At 41.6% G+C, this 19,112-nt stretch overlaps 2 protein-coding genes across 9 annotated transcripts in view; one reads left to right on the forward strand and one right to left on the reverse strand.

Moving 5' to 3' along the window:
* Window positions 1-2,656, forward strand: part of SMC1B (structural maintenance of chromosomes 1B) — a 30,047-nt gene extending 27,391 nt beyond the window's left edge. For all 3 annotated transcript variants that reach the window (XM_079304805.1, XM_079304806.1, XM_079304807.1), the window contains exons 24-25: window positions 1,095-1,205; window positions 1,444-2,656. In XM_079304805.1, coding sequence (XP_079160931.1) covers window positions 1,095-1,205; window positions 1,444-1,554 — 222 coding nt within the window. In that variant the 3' untranslated portion in view covers window positions 1,555-2,656. The remainder of the gene's footprint in view (window positions 1-1,094; window positions 1,206-1,443) is intronic.
* Window positions 2,657-4,283: 1,627 nt separating this feature from the next.
* FAM118A (family with sequence similarity 118 member A) lies at window positions 4,284-15,938 on the reverse strand. 6 transcript variants are annotated; one of them, XM_079304823.1, is made up of 9 exons: window positions 15,075-15,272; window positions 14,798-14,930; window positions 12,747-12,802; window positions 11,273-11,525; window positions 10,097-10,318; window positions 9,371-9,499; window positions 8,317-8,602; window positions 5,882-5,914; window positions 4,284-4,531 (listed from the first exon to the last, which is right to left on the reverse strand). In XM_079304823.1, the coding sequence occupies exons 3-9, from the start codon at window positions 12,791-12,793 to the stop codon at window positions 4,428-4,430; spliced, it is 1,074 nt and encodes a 357-aa protein (XP_079160949.1). In that variant the 5' UTR covers window positions 12,794-12,802; window positions 14,798-14,930; window positions 15,075-15,272; the 3' UTR covers window positions 4,284-4,427. The 6 variants fall into 6 exon arrangements, with proteins under 6 accessions (XP_079160949.1, XP_079160946.1, XP_079160944.1 ...); XM_079304820.1 differs by lacking the exons at window positions 14,798-14,930; window positions 15,075-15,272 and adding an exon at window positions 15,747-15,938; XM_079304818.1 differs by lacking the exon at window positions 14,798-14,930 and having other exon boundaries at window positions 11,273-11,673; window positions 15,075-15,091.
* Between the last annotated feature and the right edge of the window lie 3,174 nt (window positions 15,939-19,112).

Consider the following 19,112-nt stretch of genomic DNA (forward strand, 5'->3'; position numbering starts at 1 on the left):
CTAATCCAGATAAGTTCCTTTTGCAATTAGACATGCCCCAGTCCTGTACACATTGAACGAAGGTGGGGATTTCTGGGATGTTGCCAGCTTTCCATACAGGCTATCTGTGATGCATTAACAGAGCTGATGGTAGAGTGCACTAGGCACTTTGCTGCACTTTGCCTCTCTGAGGAGGCTGATTCTGCCTGGCAGAAGAGAAGTCCCCTTCATGCCTAAGGATGTGCTAAGCACCATTCTTTTCAAAGTACTGGAAATAGTACTTTGCCTCTATGCACCTGGATTTCTCAATTCAATTCAAGAGCTAAATTTAAATACAAGTGAGCAAAACTGATCTGTGAAAGATCGTTGCTGGTACTCATTGGCATCTATTTTTATCATAAGAAATTAATTTGTTTCTTTCCTTTCTTTGATTGATGATGTATTAAAGCAGATCTCTCACTAATCGGAAGTATACTCTGAAATTTTGATAAAAATAATAGAACAAATAGAAGTTTGTAACTTACAACAGTTCTTCCTGTAACTTACTAACAGGTCTTCTGTTAAAAAATTAATTTCCATGTCGTATAGATAGAACTGTGCGGGCAGAGGGCTCATTAAAAATGTACTGGTTTTCCTTTATGCAGCATTTCATTTATTTTGGGGGACACTGAACACTCACTAGTTAGTAACTTAAATTTTGTACCTTTAAGTTGCATTATCATTGAGAAACTTGCTGCTGTCTGCAGTGAACTAATTTGTTATTATACAGCCAGTAGCAAACTTTTCACCTTTAAAAAAAAACTTATTTAGGAATTTCCACTCTAGTTACAGAAAGAAAAATTGTTGTTCATTGGCACTGGTGTTTTTTTGTAGCTTTATTCATTGGAATGAACAATTGCTTTCTTAAATGTTTTCAAAAAGCAGCACAACTGAGGGGGGTTGTCTTAAAACCATGCAAAATACCTGGCTTTTAAAACTGATTTCTCATTTTAGCAATCTTATTTCATGATGGAATTCTGCAGCTAGCATAGTTCAGTTCTTCCCTCACCATTCCCTAATTACAGCATTGTTTCAAGTTGCCAGAACTAACTGAAATACTTGGTTTCTTTCCAAAGGTCTCGCGTTTCATTAGAGAACAGGCACATGAACAGTCCCAAATGATAGTCATTTCCCTGAAGGAAGAGTTTTTTTGCAAGGCAGATGCATTGATAGGAGTGTGTCCTGAGGTAACAATTAATTATGGTAAATAACGCACATGGGGTTGTTGAAGTACTGGGTCACACCTGAAGTGTTGCTCCAGTGAATCAAGCACACTTAGTTGGTGCCTGCCTGAGTCTTGCTGTGTAGGCACTGGCTCCAGGGAACATCCTTTGGGGAACTCAAACTCATGATTGCATCTAATAGTGATGAAATGTTTATTTCACCTACCAGAAGTGTGTTACATTGTGTGATCCTCCTTCTCAGCATGATGATACTATGTTCAGCCAAGTCCTGACCTTGGATCTTACTGAATACCAAGAGGAGGAAGAGCAGGATACAGCAGAGAAGCCCAGCCGTGATTCACTCTTTGAATAGTGCATGGATGGTGTCAGGGCCAGGTGACAACAGGAACTGGGTTCACAGCTGATTGTTACAAATTCTGGGTTTGAATGTGGCTATTAGAGGTTGACAAGGAAATGTTTGCTTTTCAAGTGAAGCAGTTTTGCAAAATATTAAGGGAATCAACTGCTACTCCTTGATGAAGTTTTGTTATAGAGGCTATTACCGAGGCTATTTCTGAGGTGTGCATGCTGGTAGCCAAAGCTTTCATTCCAAGTATTTCAGCTGTAAGAAGGGCTGCGGGTTCAGTTCCATAAGTACAGTATTCCAAAAAACAAGGCTCTTGCTTTTCTTAGGAAAAGTCCATAGCGCCAGCACACTGTTCAGGTGCTCACTGCTCCAGTCAGGACCTTTCATGTTGTAGCTGCATCTATTTGCCTTCAGATAGGATTAATTCCTCCTTTCTAAAGAGTAAGGTACTGGAATGTGTTCATTATCTTGGGTGACTTCTCTGACAACCAGAAAGACTTCAGTCTTCTGCTGCAATCTTACACAAGTATTAGTTAACTTCACAAAAACTTACAATGCTGCTGTAGAGCTGTGATGTAACCTTGAAAAATTTCATCTCTGAGCTATTTCACTTCATCAGAAGTGGAAAGAATGAGTCAGATGTTAGAGGCAAATGAAATATATATATAACTATAGAAAACTGTAATGTTATTCTGAAGCTGTCCCAGTACACTGAAGTTATTTTGCTGGTTACTTTTTCATCTAAGTAGGTGAAAGTTAATGAACATTCATCTAAAGTTTATTAAGTTGGTTAAAGAAAACTGAAAGCTGGAATCACTTTATCTGGCTTATGTTCCACCTCTTTGTGTGCTGAAGAGCTTCCCTTGGTTTGTGGTTGTTCATAATAATTATATCTTGTGTTCACAGAGCAGGTTCCTTTTGTCCTGTGGGTTGTTTACACATAGTTCCCTCTCATGTGCTGTGAGCCCCGGCTTGTGCTGAGCCTGTGGGGATCCTGCCTCAGGGAGGAAGATTGTCTGAACAGGAGTGTAACATGTTTCACAGGAATACAGATGTTTATCAAATACTTGTGTTATTGCTACACTTCATTGAATAAATTTACTCTGAGGCATGAGTCAGCATCAGTGCCTTAATTAAGAATCCAGTAACAGATGTGTTTGGAGATAAAATAACCCTTCATTCTTCTGCTTTTGAGGACTGCTCGACAAGCTACAGTGCAGCAGTATCTATAAAGGAAGAATCACCAGTGCTGGGTGGGTGTTAGCCGATCCTTACCAAGGGGGAGGGATTTCTTACTGTCACCCAACTTCAAGCACATGATAAGGAGTTGCACGACTTTAGGGTTTAAGTAGTGGTAATAACCAGGGTCATAAATACCTCAGTGCAAGTGATGGATTTTGCTTCGGCTTGAAGCAACAGGTGAAATGTTCTGAGCTGATCATCAGGATCCACAAGAGCCTGACTTACCAGTTTCCAAAGCAGCCTGTTCATGCTGACTGCAGAAGCTTATGTTAGAGGCTAGTCTCACAGATAATGCTCTTTGTGATGCTAAAATAAAATTATCAGAAGAGATCTTTGTGTAAATAGATCCTTTAAGAGGAACAGGGTGGCTCTGGGCTGCCTGTAAAGGTCTGCAGGAGCACAGCAGCATTCTAACAGTGCACCTAACTGAAGCTTTTTGTCCCACGGAACCTCAGGAGGTGCTTGTTTGACAGGGGAGTTAAGACCTGCCAAACCACAGTTCAGAGAAAAAGGTAACCTGCCAGACCTACCCCTTGCCCTTCCTGTAAAACTCCAATACCATGTGACCTGATCTCAGGAGGTATAACAGAAATCCTTAGGAGCAGCCACAGGAAAACCTGACAGGAAAACCTGACAGGAGTAATCCTTCAGTCCTGCCAGGCACCTGTGATCATCAGCACAATGAACAGCCCTGGACATGATCTCCTGCAGACACTGAGGTGAGAGCCAGCTGACTGGAAAACTACAGGTGTCTACAGTGCTGGCAGCTGCAGTGGGAATTCTGTCATGCTGGTGCTGCTGGGCCTTGCCTTGCTGGGCCTTGCCCTTCACCCTTGAAGCAGTTCAACCAAAGGCAAACTTACACGCTAGGAATCCACCTGCAGATGGATCCTTTGATACTGACTGGGTTTCACTCCACTGCAAGACTGTTACGTGCTGTCCAAGGCAGAAGGCAGCACAGTCTGTGATGTAGCAGTATTTAAAACATTTTCACAGGAACCCACTGTAGAGAGGTCAGGGAGTGCCTGCCCTGTAGTCTGTCCCCACAGATGCAGCACGCTTCAGCCTTCTCTCCTCATGTGATCTTGTGCCTTATCCAAGGAAAAAACAAATCCTCACGCCAAAAGTGGAAAGCAGGTAGGTCATCATGCTATGGGTTCTGTAAATGTGGAACAGCACTATCGTGCAGGACTCAGGGTTCAGAGACTAATGCCTGCAAGACTCCTGAAGAATCCAGAACACACCTGCAGTTCAGCTGCTGGGAGAACTGAAGCCCCTCTATTTCAAAGGCAGGTGTGCCAAGAGGCACTTCTGACAGATTCAAATGTTTGGCTTCAGTTGGGGAAGTTTGGTCCAGGTGGCTTCACGTAAATGCAAAGAGAAGTTGCATCAGCTTCTGTCTGACCCTGCAGGTCCTGCCTGAGTGGTCTGGCAGTGCCAGGGAGAGTGATTCATTTGACTCTCAAGCTTTACACACATGACACATTTATGGCTTTAGAAAAGAGAAAGCTAGTATGTACAATTTTATTCTACTGAAAAACATGGAAATACCAGCTCAAAACTTTCCCTGCAGCAGATGTAAAACACCTACTGTTAAAAAGCTTCTGGGGTGAGCCTTGGGGGTACTTGGGGCTTTTTCATTCAAGAGTGGGTATATCATTATCTGGCCGCTTGACCCTCTTAGGAGAATCAGTGCTGCTTTCTCCTAACTTCCTTTTAGCACAGCCCACACATGAAGTTCCTGGGGTGAGAGAGGGGAAAGAAAACACATTAATATTCCTACATCCATGTGCTTGGTGTATTTTTTATTATAAGCACCAGCTAGCAAGATAAACACTATCCTAGTTCCCCTGAGGTTCTCATAGTTGGATTCTGGGCTCAAGCTCTCCCCTCAAACTGATCTCTAGTACTGACACAAAAGAACAGCTCAGGATTCAGCTGCTTTTTGCTGAAGCTAACTCTTGTGGAGCTCACATGTGAGTCTGGATCCCTTATTCAGATGCCCCAGCTGGGGCTGGAGGGTTGAAATAAATTACTCCAATGGTCCCAATTTGACTATTCCTGAATCCTTGGTGTAAGCTGCTGTTGGAAGTACATAAACAGTGTAAATAAAGAGTAACATAGATGGAATAAAAATTGCTTCAAAACCAGAACATTAACTTAGATTTTTATGGGGTATTATGCACAGTAATTATCTTGGTTTTTTTTTGCTTGGTCTATATTCTGAACTACAAGTAAACAGGTGCTAAAATTGCCTAAAGATGGTGCTAACAAGTTACGAAAGAGTGTTAAGAAGAACTACAATGAATTGTACTTCAGGTTTTGGTTTCTCTTCTAGCCAATTGTACTTTATTGAAAATGGGATTTATGAACTCAGTTGAGAGAAGGGCAAGTATAAAATCCCACTGGAATTATAAAACTAATCTCAGTCTTTACACCTGCACACAAGTGTCTTGGAGCTTGTGTACTTTTTATTGGGAAAGAGCAGGGTTATTTTTCACCTCCTGCACTGCCGAAGACCCTTACATGCAGTACCAGATAGTAATTCCATACAGTTCTGATGTTGGCTGCAGCAGCACAGATTTCTGAGGAGTGGAATCTTTTAAAGTTGGTTTGCTGTATTTTTTTCATCAATTAGAATGTATTATTGCTCGGGTTATTCACAGAAATACCACAAAGCAACCTGAACAGATCAGCTGAAAAATCATCTTCAGTACCACACCCTCGAGATTCACTCTTCCTGACCCCCTTAAGGAGGGCCTTTGGAACAGAAACCTGTATTTGGAAATCTAAGCTTAATATCTTAATGATGTTAGCATATAAAGGTTCCAGAAAAGATATATGAAAAGTTGCTAACATTGACCAGAGTACTCTGTGGTAATACTATAATTTGTCATTTGATAGACCTGAAAAGACCATCAGTTACCTGCTGCTAGGCAGAAAGAAAACCAGAGAGTAAAAAGAAGAGCCTTCAGCAAACCTCCAGAGCTAAATCAGAGCTCTGGACACCAATAACTTTGGAAATAAGAGGGGTATTTTTCTGGCGTTGGTAGGATTGTGGAACTTTCTGTGAAATAAAAACATTACTTACCCAACAGCGTTGTGCTGTCCACCCGATCAGCATCTAGAGAAGTGTAAGAGACATCAACAACACACATGAGCATCCAGGAAGTTTTTATACTTCTATGCACCATCCCAAACCAGCAAGCTTGTATTTAGAATCTCAGAATACTCTGGTTTGAAAGAGATGTTAAAAGTTCATCCAGTTCCACCCATCCTGCCATAGGCAGGGACACCTTCCACTATTCCAGGTTGCTCTCAGCCCCATCCAACCTGGCAGGGATGGGGCAGCCACCGCTTCTCTGGGTAACCTGTGCCAGGATCCCACCATTCTGATCATACAAACACGTCCTTTTTAATCTAAATCTATGCCCTTTCAGTTTGCAGCCATTTGTCCTTGTCCTGTCCCTAGGTGCCTTTGTCCAAAAGTTCCTCTCCAGCTCTCTGGCTGCCCCTTAAAGCACTGGAAGGTTGCTGTTAAGATCTCTCTAGACTCTTCTCCACGCTGAACACCCCCAGTTCTCACAGCCTGAGAAGCAGAGGTACTGCAGCCCCTGATAATCTTTACTGCTCACCTCTGGACCCACTTGCAGCAGCTCCATGTCCTTCTGATGTGCAGCTCTGCAGGTGGGGTCTCACCTGAGCAGAGCAGAGGAGCAGAACTCCCCCTCTGCCCACACTGGGGTCTCAGCCCAGCACAGGGGAGTTTCTGGGATGGAGCCTGTCCAGCTCTCAGCCACCAGCACCCCCAAGGTCCGCCTGCCCATCAGGATTGCTCCATCTGCTCATCCCCAGCCTGGATTTGTGTTTCCAATTACTCTGACCCAGCTGCAGAACCTTGGCCTTGCTGAGCTTGGTGATTGCACAGCCCTACCTCTCTAGCCTATCCAGGTCTCTGGCTGTGACACCTTCCCTACAACCACAGCCCTCAGCTTGCTGTTACCTGCTGAGGACCCACATGAGCTCATAGTCTACATACCCATCAAAGCCATTACATGGTTCTTCCTGGTCCTAACACAGACTCCTGGAGGACACAGCTTCCAACAGTTTCCATCCACACATAAAACCACTGACCACAGCCCTGAGTGTGACCATGCAGCCCATTTTCACCCACATCCCCCAAGTCTTCCTTTTTTCCCCTTTTAAAAGTGGGGGTTATGTTTCCTCTTTTCCAGTCAGTGGGAACTTCCCCATTTGACACAATTTTTCAAATAATATGGCTAAGCAACTTCATCATGGTTTAGCAGATTGAGAATTCCACCAGGACATGATTACTCTAGCCCAGGATACTACCAACCCTGACCTCAGGTCCAGCTGAGCCTCTCCTCTGTTGACCTCTCCTAGGAAGTGGTCCTCAAAGCATTCCAGGATTCCTGGATTGCTGTGTTCCTTTTCCAGTAAGTGTCCAGGGGCCTGTAGTCACCAGTGTGCATCAGGATTATTTTGGTTCTGTGTTTCTCATTTCTTTAATATAACCCTTTTAACAAATTCTCTCTGCTACAGTTTAGAAGAGAGCTAGGCATAAAAAACCAAACCCTGACAGTTGTTGATGTACAGAGCAGTTCTGCACACCTGAAAGCAGTTTTGCTTCGGATCTTGACTTGTAAATGAGATAGTGAGATTTTCAAATCTGAGTAAGATCCCTCCTCTTGCAAGTCTGATGCAGTCAAACTTCCTCAAATCTCACTTGTGTGATAAATATTTTTTTCTAGCCTTCATGGAAAGAAAAACATAATGCAGTCTAATTGGAATATTCATCAAGTCACAAAAACTATATTAATTTGGGCATGAACTTTCAGGAAAAGGTTCCTGCTATCCACCACTTACAAATAATTTTGGAAAAAACAGTTTCATTGAAATTATAAATAAAAGACCTGTCAAACAGCAATGCTTCCCAAGGTCATTCAGTTATTTTCCTCTGTTCTCTGAATAAAACAAAACAGAACTGTCCTTGTTTGGAAAACATTAAAGAAATCTTCCTTAGACGTACAGCTGTTTCTCTTCATTCTCTTTGTAACTCTTAAGCCAAATGCTTACTGGATGCACTGACTTAATTTCCCATTCCATGCTCAGTCAGATACTGTGGCTCAACCAGCTTATCCTACCAGTTAATCCCTTCAATTCCTAGTCTCTTTTCCAGACAAATCAGACTTCTGATAATGTAATATTCAATAAACTGAAGTAGTTCACATTATAAATGCATGTTAAGTAAATATCTTTACCAAATACTAACAAAGAAACAAATCCAGAATTCAAGATGAAATTTGCAAGAATCTACAGACCTCCAAAATCCACAGATTTAAAAAAAAAAAAAATCTAGTTACAGTTTGGCCACATGTTTCAAGTCTGCATGTCCCCCACAAGCAACGAAGCTACACACGAGTGCCTCAGATCAGCTGCAGTGTTCAAGCAGGGCAAACTGCCCAGTACTTGGTCCAGATTGTACTGTTGAAGAGGCCACATTACCTGGACTTCTCTGTTTGCAGATTTGAGCAGTCAGATCCTGGACATACTCTGGGAATTGTTGGAAGCAGTCCCCATAGGACACCACTTTTATTCCATGCAGCAGCATATCTGCCTGCAGCTTAAAAAAGTGGTCTTCATTTTCTTTAAGCACCAACATGTAATGTTCTAGATCCATTTTGTTCTTTACTGTGTAAAGAAAAAGAGCTTGGAATATCTGGTCACGCAGAGTCTCTCCACAACCCAAAAACAAAAAAGACTTGGTTCGGTACAAGTTCTGAAGAACCTCCTGTAAAGGAATAGAAACAAAGAAGAGTCACATTTACTTCAGCAGACAAAAGCCAAGGTCAGAACTTTTAAAGTACATCAGCCAGAAAAGGACCAGCAGAGCAGAACCTCACTAGTGACCTGAAAAAAACAAATGTTTAAGGACCAGGCCAAACTGGCATTTCATAACCAATGTTCCTACACAAAAAAAAGGGCAAAATTATAATGCAAATATAATTTTATTGCAACAAGATGATCTTTAAGGCCACTTCCAACCCTAGCCATTCCATGGAATTTCAACAGGCATGTAAGTGTTGCCAGCAAGGGAATTTAAATTGAAAGAATTAGAGTGACAGAATAGTGATCCTGTTAGGTCAGTCTCTAAATAAAGAAAATTAATATTCTTGACCAAACGTTTCACTTCCTATGACAGCTAAGACAACATTAAGTCTAGGATCCAGAGCTGATACCAGTTTAAACCCCTAAGAAATCTAGCAATCATACGATGATAATCCTTGTCCTGGTGTCCAGTATTTTGAGACTCCTATTCTTTCCAAGGATCAATACAAACTGACATCCACCTGAGGGGTTTGGTTGTGATTTAACAGCCACAGTATCCAAGGGTACAGACTGCCCTTGCAACAGAGCCACCTTTCTGAACAATTCTGAATAATTCCTCTGGTCTCCAAGTATTTCATTTATATTATTCCACAGAGCCTTAGGTATCTTGTCTGCAGTGATTACAAGAAAACTGTTTGGCAAAACATAGTCAAAATCTTATCACACAAACCATGACTTCAGGATCTTGAGTAACATCTTTATATCCTGAGGGATCAAGCACCATTCCACAGGGATCTGTATATAAGCCGTGAATATGAAGAACTCCGTATTTTACATGGCCCCTTGCCCATTGAAGAACCTAAAGCAGATCATGCAAGACACATCCTTTTGTTATAACATGCCACATTCACCATGAATATGCAAAACTATACAGCTGAACTGAATTATAAACCACTTAAAGCAGAAATAAGTTATTTTGCACTTTCCTACAGCAAGAGATTGCAATTACTAATTACACAGCTCACTTCAAATCATAACAAAAAGGTGATGGCTGATACTGCAACTCTCTCTGGCTTTTTGGGTTAAACAGCCAGTCAACCAAGAAGCGACTTCCAGGAGCACTGACAGCAAATTAACTACCAGCCAGATGAAATTCTATTTGGAATTTCAACAATGACTTTACATAAGTTAAGCAATTTGTGGGTTTTTCCCAGTAAATGACAGGGAATGGTTAACAAATGTGTCACATCAAATTCTACTTGGTAACTGTTACCAGATTATTCAGAATAAAGAGATATGTAAAAGAAATGCCTGGGCATCTGCTATAGCTTATAGACATGCTTGAACAATTAACAACTTTAGTCTTGACTCTTTAAACAGGAAAACATCTTTCAGTGCAGCTTATGTGCTGACATGTCATATATTAAATCTAATAATTTTACTGCTCTCATCATACCTTATCCTTATCTTTAAGGTCTAAAGATTCCATAGGTTTACCCTGTTGCTGACCAAATATTTCAAGCAAATTATCATAATTTGTAGTCAGAACCATTGTGCCTCTCTCCATGAGCCTCAGGATGGATTGCAGAACCACAGGGTTCTGAATGTGTTGTTCTAAATTATCAAACACCTCCATTAAGCAATCCTGGAAGAAGTTGGGCTTCGTGTCTCCAGTACGCTGAGGAAAGAGGAGAGGAACATCCATCAAGCTCTGTTACAACTGCCTCCCACAGGAATCCACACCATCTGGCTACTTAATGCCAAAGCACTCCTGTAAAAGAGGGCTTGAACAGCACACTAACCAAAAATCACCCAAAACAAATCTCAGTTTGTTCCAGTGCTCTTGCTGCTTTTTAGTGTAGCTCCAAACAATTGTCTGGGTGTCTCAAGAGAGCTTGTAATACAAGTACAATAAAACAACACTAAAATTAGCTTACCCTGGATTCAGACATACCAGTATTTTATCAGTATTCAGCCATTCAATATACCCTGGATATCCCTGGGGTATACTATTAAAGGAAGGGGGTAGGGTTCTGTTTTTTCATTCCTGGTTGAGAAAACTTTATTATAAATCTGCTATGAACACATGCAGACTTTTGTCACACTGGGCCTGTTGAGAGGCCCTGCCTACACTTAGCACTATGTCTGTCACCCAGATTATTTCAGCTAGAAGGAAGACTTGCCAAAGGTCAACACAGTTTGAAAACCTCTGGAAACTCAGATGAATGACTGAGACTGGGCATGCATGGGCTGTCCTCAGGGAAGTGTGAGCTGCACCGGTGATTCACAATGCATGACCCAAGGTCATCATGTACTTTCAGGCTCTCTCCAGTTATAGCCACAGATCTAGAAATTCCTCTTTCACTTCTCAGAAACAATACAGCAAATATTTAATAGTCAGGACTCTTGTTTGCATTAATTCTGATGAATGGTAACTTATACTAAAATTCAGGGACGTTTCAGCCTCCCCAAAATGTACAGTGTGCTGCATGATTACTCACAAAATTTCCATTTTCACTAGAAAGTATTCAACTTTTGGAAGTAGTGCTTCCTTAGAACAAAAGTTCTGTTATACAGAACTAGCATATACATACTAGGTGTAAAAATTAACAGAGGTTATAAACATACTCACTGGTGACATCTTCCTGATGAGATCATGTGCAACCACAAGCAGGTCTCTCTCTTTGATTACTTTCTTACGGAATTCAGCAACATCCCCCGGGTGCAGCACCTCCAGCTGCTCAGCTGCTCCAAGGACAGCCTCAATGCAGCTTCTCCAGGAACAGAGTGCTGGGATTCCTGGGGCTACTGCAGCACTCACCCCTGTCCCAATCACCAGGAGAAGGTCCCGAGGCTGCTTTCTTACGAGACTTTTTAAGAATTTTCTTGAACACAGAAAACAAAAGTGTTCATTGTTCACACTGTGTTTCCTGGCTTGCCTGAGAAGCTCAGGGACTGATTCCAGAAGTTCATATGAGCCATTAAAGCTTCTGCAAAACACCAACCAACCAGCAGGAACAGAGTTCTCCATTCCTACACAAGGAATGAAATGGGCAGCCACAAGAAGCTCATGGCCTCCCCCAAACCAACAATAACCTTGAAGCCTTTTTGCCATTTCAGACAAATAAATGTGAATGATCAATGCCAGCCAAAAAATGGCAACAATTTCAAATCACTGCTATCTCTGAGATCCAAATTGATAATTGCCAATTTCCAGGCCACTGGGCAACCCAAACACCATTTCCAATGAAATATTGAAAGAAGTAGGCAAAAGATTGTCCAGTGACTGAACTACATGTGATAGAAAGGAAGCAGAACTATTTCAAAGGGACAAGTCACAATATTCCAAGAAAACAAACTTTTGGGTTTTTTCTGGGAAAAAGCGAAATATTTTATTCTCATTTATTGTCACTGTACTATGTGTGAACATAGCAGTCATGCTGGTTCAAATCAAGGTTCATCCAACTCACTATTTAGACATTACTACCCACAGATCCCTTTCAGAGGTGGGTTGGTGTTACATCCATAGTCTCTGCAGAAACCAGCACAAGGAATTGTGAGGAAAATCTGTCTTTCATGATTACTCAGCAAAGAAGTGAAAATGCATATAAACCATACAGCAAAATCACTTCTGTCCAAACAAGGATTTCAGTAGTACAGAAACAAAGAACTCCTCTGACTTTCCCAACTCCTGTTACAGATTTTCAGTTCCTGGTAACATGGTAATAAAGATTATTAACACCTGTTATTTCACAATCCCCTGAAACTGTCTAGGTCAAACTATAATGCTCAACTTGAAAAAGCCTCAGGCAAAGCAACAAACATGTAGGTATGGTTGCCAGATAGTGCCTACAAATGAAATGTGTTTGATGACTCCATGCCTTCCTGCTACATTTAGCCCAAATTGTTTCCTCTCATTATCTATTCCTCATAAACAACTGCAGTGAGCATGAAGTACTTGGTCAGTGAAGAAACTAGCTTCTGGGATCATTTCAAATTTTCAGGCATGATGTTGTTCTTGTATTCAATATTCAGCAGTTTATTCCCACTGTGGTTTCAGGTTTGCATTAAGAGACAGTTTTGTATCAACTCTTAATACAAGTTACCTGAATTTCTGCTCACTTCTAATTGTGGCCCCTTCTGGTGAATCCATCTCTGAGCCCTGAATAAAACAAAAAGTAAAATAATTCTTAATGCTTCTACCTTAGAAAAAGCCAAAACCCAAACCAGATGTATTTTTCTCTTTATTCCTATCAACTATTTTAATATCAAGGCTCCATGTGTCACATTCCAGTCAAGCCCCTAAGGCACTGATGGAAACAAACCTGCCAAAGGACAAGCATGCAAACTCAGCACAGCTCCAGTTAAGCTTCCAAATGCCATAGGACTGAAATAACAGAGATGCAGCTATTCATGCAGCTAAAAAATACTTGTGCCTAAATCCAAGATAAAATTTATCATACTTACTAAAACTACAAGTCATTTCAAGTCAATGAATGAGTTCCTTGATTTTTTTTTTCCCCCAGTATTTTATTCAATACAGTTTGTGGGAATCAGACTTCCAGATGACATCCTGCTCACGAGAAGTCCTCTGAGAGCCACCTGGCTACGTGACCAGACTGCAGGGTATGACAGATTTTATAAAATACTTGCTGAGAAAAAAATAACTTATTTCTGTATCATCTATTATGCCTGAAGTGCAAGAAAGACTCCATCTTTGGCAGAAGAACTGGCTATGGGATCATTATTTAGAAATTCCAAAGTTTCATTACGTGGGTTTATTTTTTTGTGAGGATGTATTTGTTGTTTGGCTTTGAGACACAGTTTTTGGTAGTGGTGATGGCAAACTGCAGTCCCTAATCCCTCAAATAAACATTGTGCCAGACCTTAGGGCTCCTAAGGTAGTTGCCAGGTCTTGCATTCATGTGCTGAAAGATAATTTGGAGGCAAGAGGCTCCAAGTTTGGAGATTATGTGACTAACAAAAACCCCAAACCTAACAGAAAAAAAACCCCAACAAACAAACAAACAAAAGCAAACTACCCCAACACCCCTACACAAAAAAACAGAATTAAAAAACTCACAAAAAACCCAACTAACCAACTCCAACCCAATAAAAAGGCCAAAACAACCTCCCCCAAAAACAAGCATACCCCAAAAAAACTCTAAACCACAGATGCCTTCAGCAAATGCACTTAGGGTGTCTTTTAAGGTGGCAAAATATTTCTTTGTTGTAATATTCATTTTCTCTGTACTCCCTTCCCTGACCCAGATTATCCTATGGAGGTGCCCCACTCTGATCATTAGCACATCCAAAAATCAAGGTCCAATAATATTCTAGGGCAAACCACCTCAAAATCACACAGAACCATCAAGGCTGGCAGAAACCTTCCAAATCATCAAGGCCACCACCCCAGTGTCACCACAATCACCATAAAACATGCTCCCAGGTGCCACAAGACTCCTTCATATATAGGAACATTATGAGTGCACAATGCAAAAAAAAAAAAACAAAAACAAAAACAAACAAAAAAAAAAAAACACAGGAAGGAAGGGCAACTTACTTTTGTCGAAAAGATAGTTCTTATTTTCTAACCCCATTCAAGAAAGCTTTATTAATTACAACTCCCCAAATTTAATAAAAGCATCTCACCACGGGCTGCTGTCAATACCAGCATTTCAGACCTCGCTGTTCCCTTTTAGCTCCCGAAGTTGCTTTCTGGAAGGCCAGATGTGCAAGGAAGTGGGAGCAGTGTTCCCCAATCCTCACAGAGAAATAGCTGCCATAAGATGATGCCTTGAGTTTTGGCTTTTACAGTTTTCAGATTCTCTGGTGCCTGGTATGTAAATGTGAAACTTCCTATCAGGTGTTAGTAAGTTCTCTTCACAGGGTAGTTAGACACAACAATCCCTTCCCAGCTAGACAATCAAGGACAATTGTTACCCAAAAAGTATAAACAAGGGCGAAGGGAAGGGGCAAGCCAGGGGGTTGAGACTTCATAACCTGGGGCTGTGGTTAGATAATTAACCCCAATATGTAGATGAACTGAAACTTATAAAAGCGTAAAAACTTCTGACCAGGATCCATACTGGGTGTAACCCCGGCCAGGCCCTTGTACTGCCCAAGGTGTATCCTTTTAAGGCCTTTCAATAAATACCTATTTTATTCTTTTTTTGCTCTGTCTAGTCTCTGCTCCAGGTCAGCCTCTCTAGGAATCAAAGCGATGGAAGTCAAATCTCCCGGTGGTCCGGAGCTGCTCCGGACACCGCAGCTGCTTTTCCACAAGGAAACTGAAAGCAGTGTTTCCACAAGGTTTCCTCGCAGCAGGCTGGAAGCGGGAGCCCACTGTGATCCAGGGGTGCCTGACAGCCGGGATGGGAGCTGGCTCCTTACTCCAGCACAACGACGGGTATCGGAACAACTTTTAATCTCACATCTTTCCTGCTCGACACCCTCCGTTTGTATCAGTGAAATAAGAGCTCTGTTCACCGGTTGAAACTCCAGGTCACCGGGCTGACTCGACGAAGCGAGTACTTCCAGGCACTTTTATGTCTGAAAACAGCCTAGAAAATTCAACGCAAAGGCAGCAGCGGTAAAAGGAACGCCCCCTAATTCCTCTGAGGAAAAGCAGGTAGGGACCGCTGCTCCCGCCGGCCGCAATTCCCTGGCGGCTTCCGGGAGCGACCCGGACAAGCTCCGCGCCCAGCCTTCCCTCCGCCCAGGAAACACCACCCCGCCGCCGAGGTTCCGCACGGCTCGAAATGCAGATTCCAATTAAAATCCGTTCCACAGCCCCCCGGGGGTGGAGGCGGGGAAGTGAACGGGTCTGTCCCCTAGGTTCCAGTCCGGGAACGGACATAGGACTGGCCGCGGCTCCCTAAAAACCCCCTGAGAGGCAAGAGCACCCAGCTGCGGCTCTTTGTGAAATCCAGCAGCCAGCTCTGTTACAGGAGAAAAAGCGAACTGGGTAACCCGCACGTTAAGTAGTTAGTACTCTGAAAACGTACTGGTGATAGAGGTGTTTTAGATGAAAAGCACTGCAGTGTTTGCAAAACAAAACAAAAAAGAAAAAAAAAAAAAAAAGAAGGGCTAGACGGCGGCGTTACCTTGGACGGCTCTAGTGACGGCACGGCGGGGCTGGCGGCCGAGGCATCGTGAGGTGGGTGCTGTGACAGCAGGTGACACCCGGGCACGGCCGAGCTGCCAGGGGAGCAGGGCAGCCCGGCGCTGCACACAGCTGGCTCTCTTCAGCGAGTCACACTGCCAACACCCACAGCGCCTCCTCCCCTTCCAACCCTCGCTCTTTTTTTTCTTTTTTTGTTTTTTTTTTTTCCCCTGTAAGATTTTAATATTTTAAAGCCAGAGTGTAGAAAAGCTTCCAGGTCCCACCTCCCTTTGAAGCGCCTTGCTTTAATCCTGGCAGTCGGGTAGGTAAGGGCTGTAATTGTGCCAAAGGAGGCAGTTACAGACCTGGACCCCCAAATATCAGTTGCAAAACTGCATTGAAAATGCGTAATTCTCCGGTGTGAATTCCATAACTGGAGTTTTCAAAACTATCTGCAGAAGGAAATCTCTGCTGTGAGGCCCTGGTACGGGTTGCCCAGAGAAGCTGTGGCTGCCCCATCCATGGGGGTCCAAGCACAGAGCTTGGAGCAACCTGGGATAATGGAAGGTATCCATGGTGGAGAGTGGAACAAGATGAGATTTAAAGTTCCTTCCAATCCAAATCAGTCTGTGATTTTATGATTCTACTCATGATACCATTTTATAGACTTTTGAAGACCTGAAGAATTTTTTGGCATAAGGTTCCCCCTTTCCTTTGTTTCTCTAGCCAGCCATTTCTGTTATTTTTGGGTACAGTCAGGACGCATGGGTTTTGCATGTCCTTGTGATAGATTTGACCATTCTGTTATGTTCATGAAATGCCAGAGTTGGATTGACATTCTGTAATAATTTTAGGAAGAATTTTGGTAATTATACCCAGGTTTGAAGATTACATATAAGCACAGTTCTTACTCCATATCCAGTGTTTTGGCAAGAACAGTTTATTGAGCACTGTGAAATCACAGACTTTCAGTCTGTGTAAGAACACTGTGTCCTTGTGAACTGTCTGTGTTATTTATGGTCCCTAGACAACAGTTCATGCTTTGTTATTAGTCTTATATTGCTATATTGCAACCTCTGAAAAGGCTTGACAAATATTTGGAGAATTGTATTCCTAGGAAAAGGTAGATGGAAGGTAGAATCAATGAGAACAGGGGAGGAAAGAAAGAATAGGAGTACCTTCACCTGAAAACTGACACATAGTTGAGTTGGGGAGACTCTGCAGTTTTTCCAGCTCTTTGCCTTCCACCCTTCACTGCTGCCAGTCAAGCAGCAAGGAATTTCAACATGCTGATATTGAGGGTTTTGTAAACCTGAAGGTCAAAGACACTGTGTTTTAAAAGAACTAGGTGATATTCTTCTCTCTAAACCCAGCAACTATGTGTGAAATCCAGTTTGGAATGCTATTTGACACTGTATTGTACTAATGCTGGAATGTATTACTAAAGAATTTCTTGCCTGTCTTAGAATATTTTTTTCAGCTGTAGATAGGAATTACAAAGATTGCTAAATATTTGCCTGAGCTTGTGACTCAATGTCTGGCCCATCCTGTATATTTACAAAGCCTAATATTCTTTATTTCACATTCATTTAAAAAGAAATGTGAGAGGAATTTTTTGTGAAAAAAGGCCTTTGAAAGCATTTTCATTTTTTAGTCTGAATCAATTAATCTGGTATTATTATCTTTTTCTGTAAGTTAGTGGACAAAGAATACCAATACTTTCCAACCAAACACAGTACAAAATTAACTACATAAAGTAAAATCAAAAGGAGGCTTAGATACTTTCTCAAATGTACAAAAGAAGTAACAATGTATTGTTATCCATTATATTTTCATGTTATTATTTTGAAATGTGAACAATTAATGACAGTGACAATCCAGCGCCATTATGAGAAAACTGGCAGAAAGTTCAGGAGCAAAATCACAGTGAAAAAAGAATTTTGAAGTGAGTTGAAACCCATGAACTTTGAAAAACAAAGGAGTTTCTTTCAAGAAGCAACAAAGAAAGGCAATTAAGGATGTCTGAGAGGTAAAACACACTTAAAACAAATAGCTACACCAGATCAACGCTTGATTCAACCTCAGATTTATTGCTGATAGTAAATCTGTTTGTCCAAGTGTACTTAACAAAACATTAAGTCAGTTGCTTATTTGGCGGTTTGTTGCCAACTTTGGAAATAACTCAAAAGGATGTGATCAGGCTGAGAAATGCAGCTGGTTGGTTTTGGCTTCAAGAAGCAATGCATCTGATTATTCACCTGTGGTTCTATGAACTGAGATGTAATATTGATTACATTACATGTTTGACATCTTGCACTTTGAGAAGTTATGATAAAGTAAATCCAAAGCTACATTATGCCAGAACCTGCTGGTTTGAAAGAAACCAAGCAAAACTCATAAGGAAAGCTTATTGAGCTTGCTAAAAGGTATCTTTAAACTAACTTGCACCTTATTTTTTCTGTAGCAGGAAGCCAATCTGCCTCTGTTGATTGAGATAAAATTCCTTGCACAATAGAACTGCCAGTTTCTCCCTGTTAGGGGATTACTCTTTTCTAACTTGGAGATGGCTGGATTTTACCAGTTTGTCATCTTGGTAGACAGAGTAGTTTATAAAATACTGTGAAGAAGAAAGATACTTTCAGAAATTCAAAGTGTGTTTTCAAAAGCCAGTGTCAATTCACATGGTAAGTTCACCATGATTGAGTGTAAAGATTAATTTTCAAAGATAACCTTTGACTTGCAGCCCTATTTATGTGTATGCCCTGCAGAGTGACATGATCTGTAAAATAACTCTGGATGCAACTGCAGCTATTTTTAAAAATCTGCATGTGTTTAACACATTTGCACCAACAAGGTCTCGCTACAGTCAACTCTTACCCAACAGATTGTAATTACCATCAGGTTTTGTGTTACTCTGCACCTGCCTCTCTCACACCTGCCTTCTATTAGCAACATTGGAAGTGTGATCCTTTCAGTACAGTCACATTCAAAAAAAGTACATATTAAAAGGGCAAATGAGAGGGGAAATGAACTCTGTTAATTGCCCTCTTTCTGACCTTGACTTTAGTTTGAACTTGTTTATAAGAAAATCTGAATACACGAGTTTGCTTTGAAAAACTAAGGAGTGTAACTAAATGGGGGCATCCTTTGATTAAAGAGTTTGTATTGAGCACTTTTTTGACAAAAAAAACCAAAAACAAACCAACAACCACGAAGGAAGCTCTGTCACAAGGTTTTTATTTGTTCTGAACAGCAGTGATGTTTGCAGCAGTGGGAAAAGGAGGAAAACCACTGTGGAGAGGCAGAACTATAATGGAAAAAGGGAGCAAAACAAAACCAGAGAGAAGACACACACCCACACACACAC

Source organism: Erithacus rubecula (genome assembly GCF_903797595.1).
Source record: "Erithacus rubecula genome assembly, chromosome: 4".
NCBI lineage: Eukaryota > Metazoa > Chordata > Aves > Passeriformes > Muscicapidae > Erithacus > Erithacus rubecula.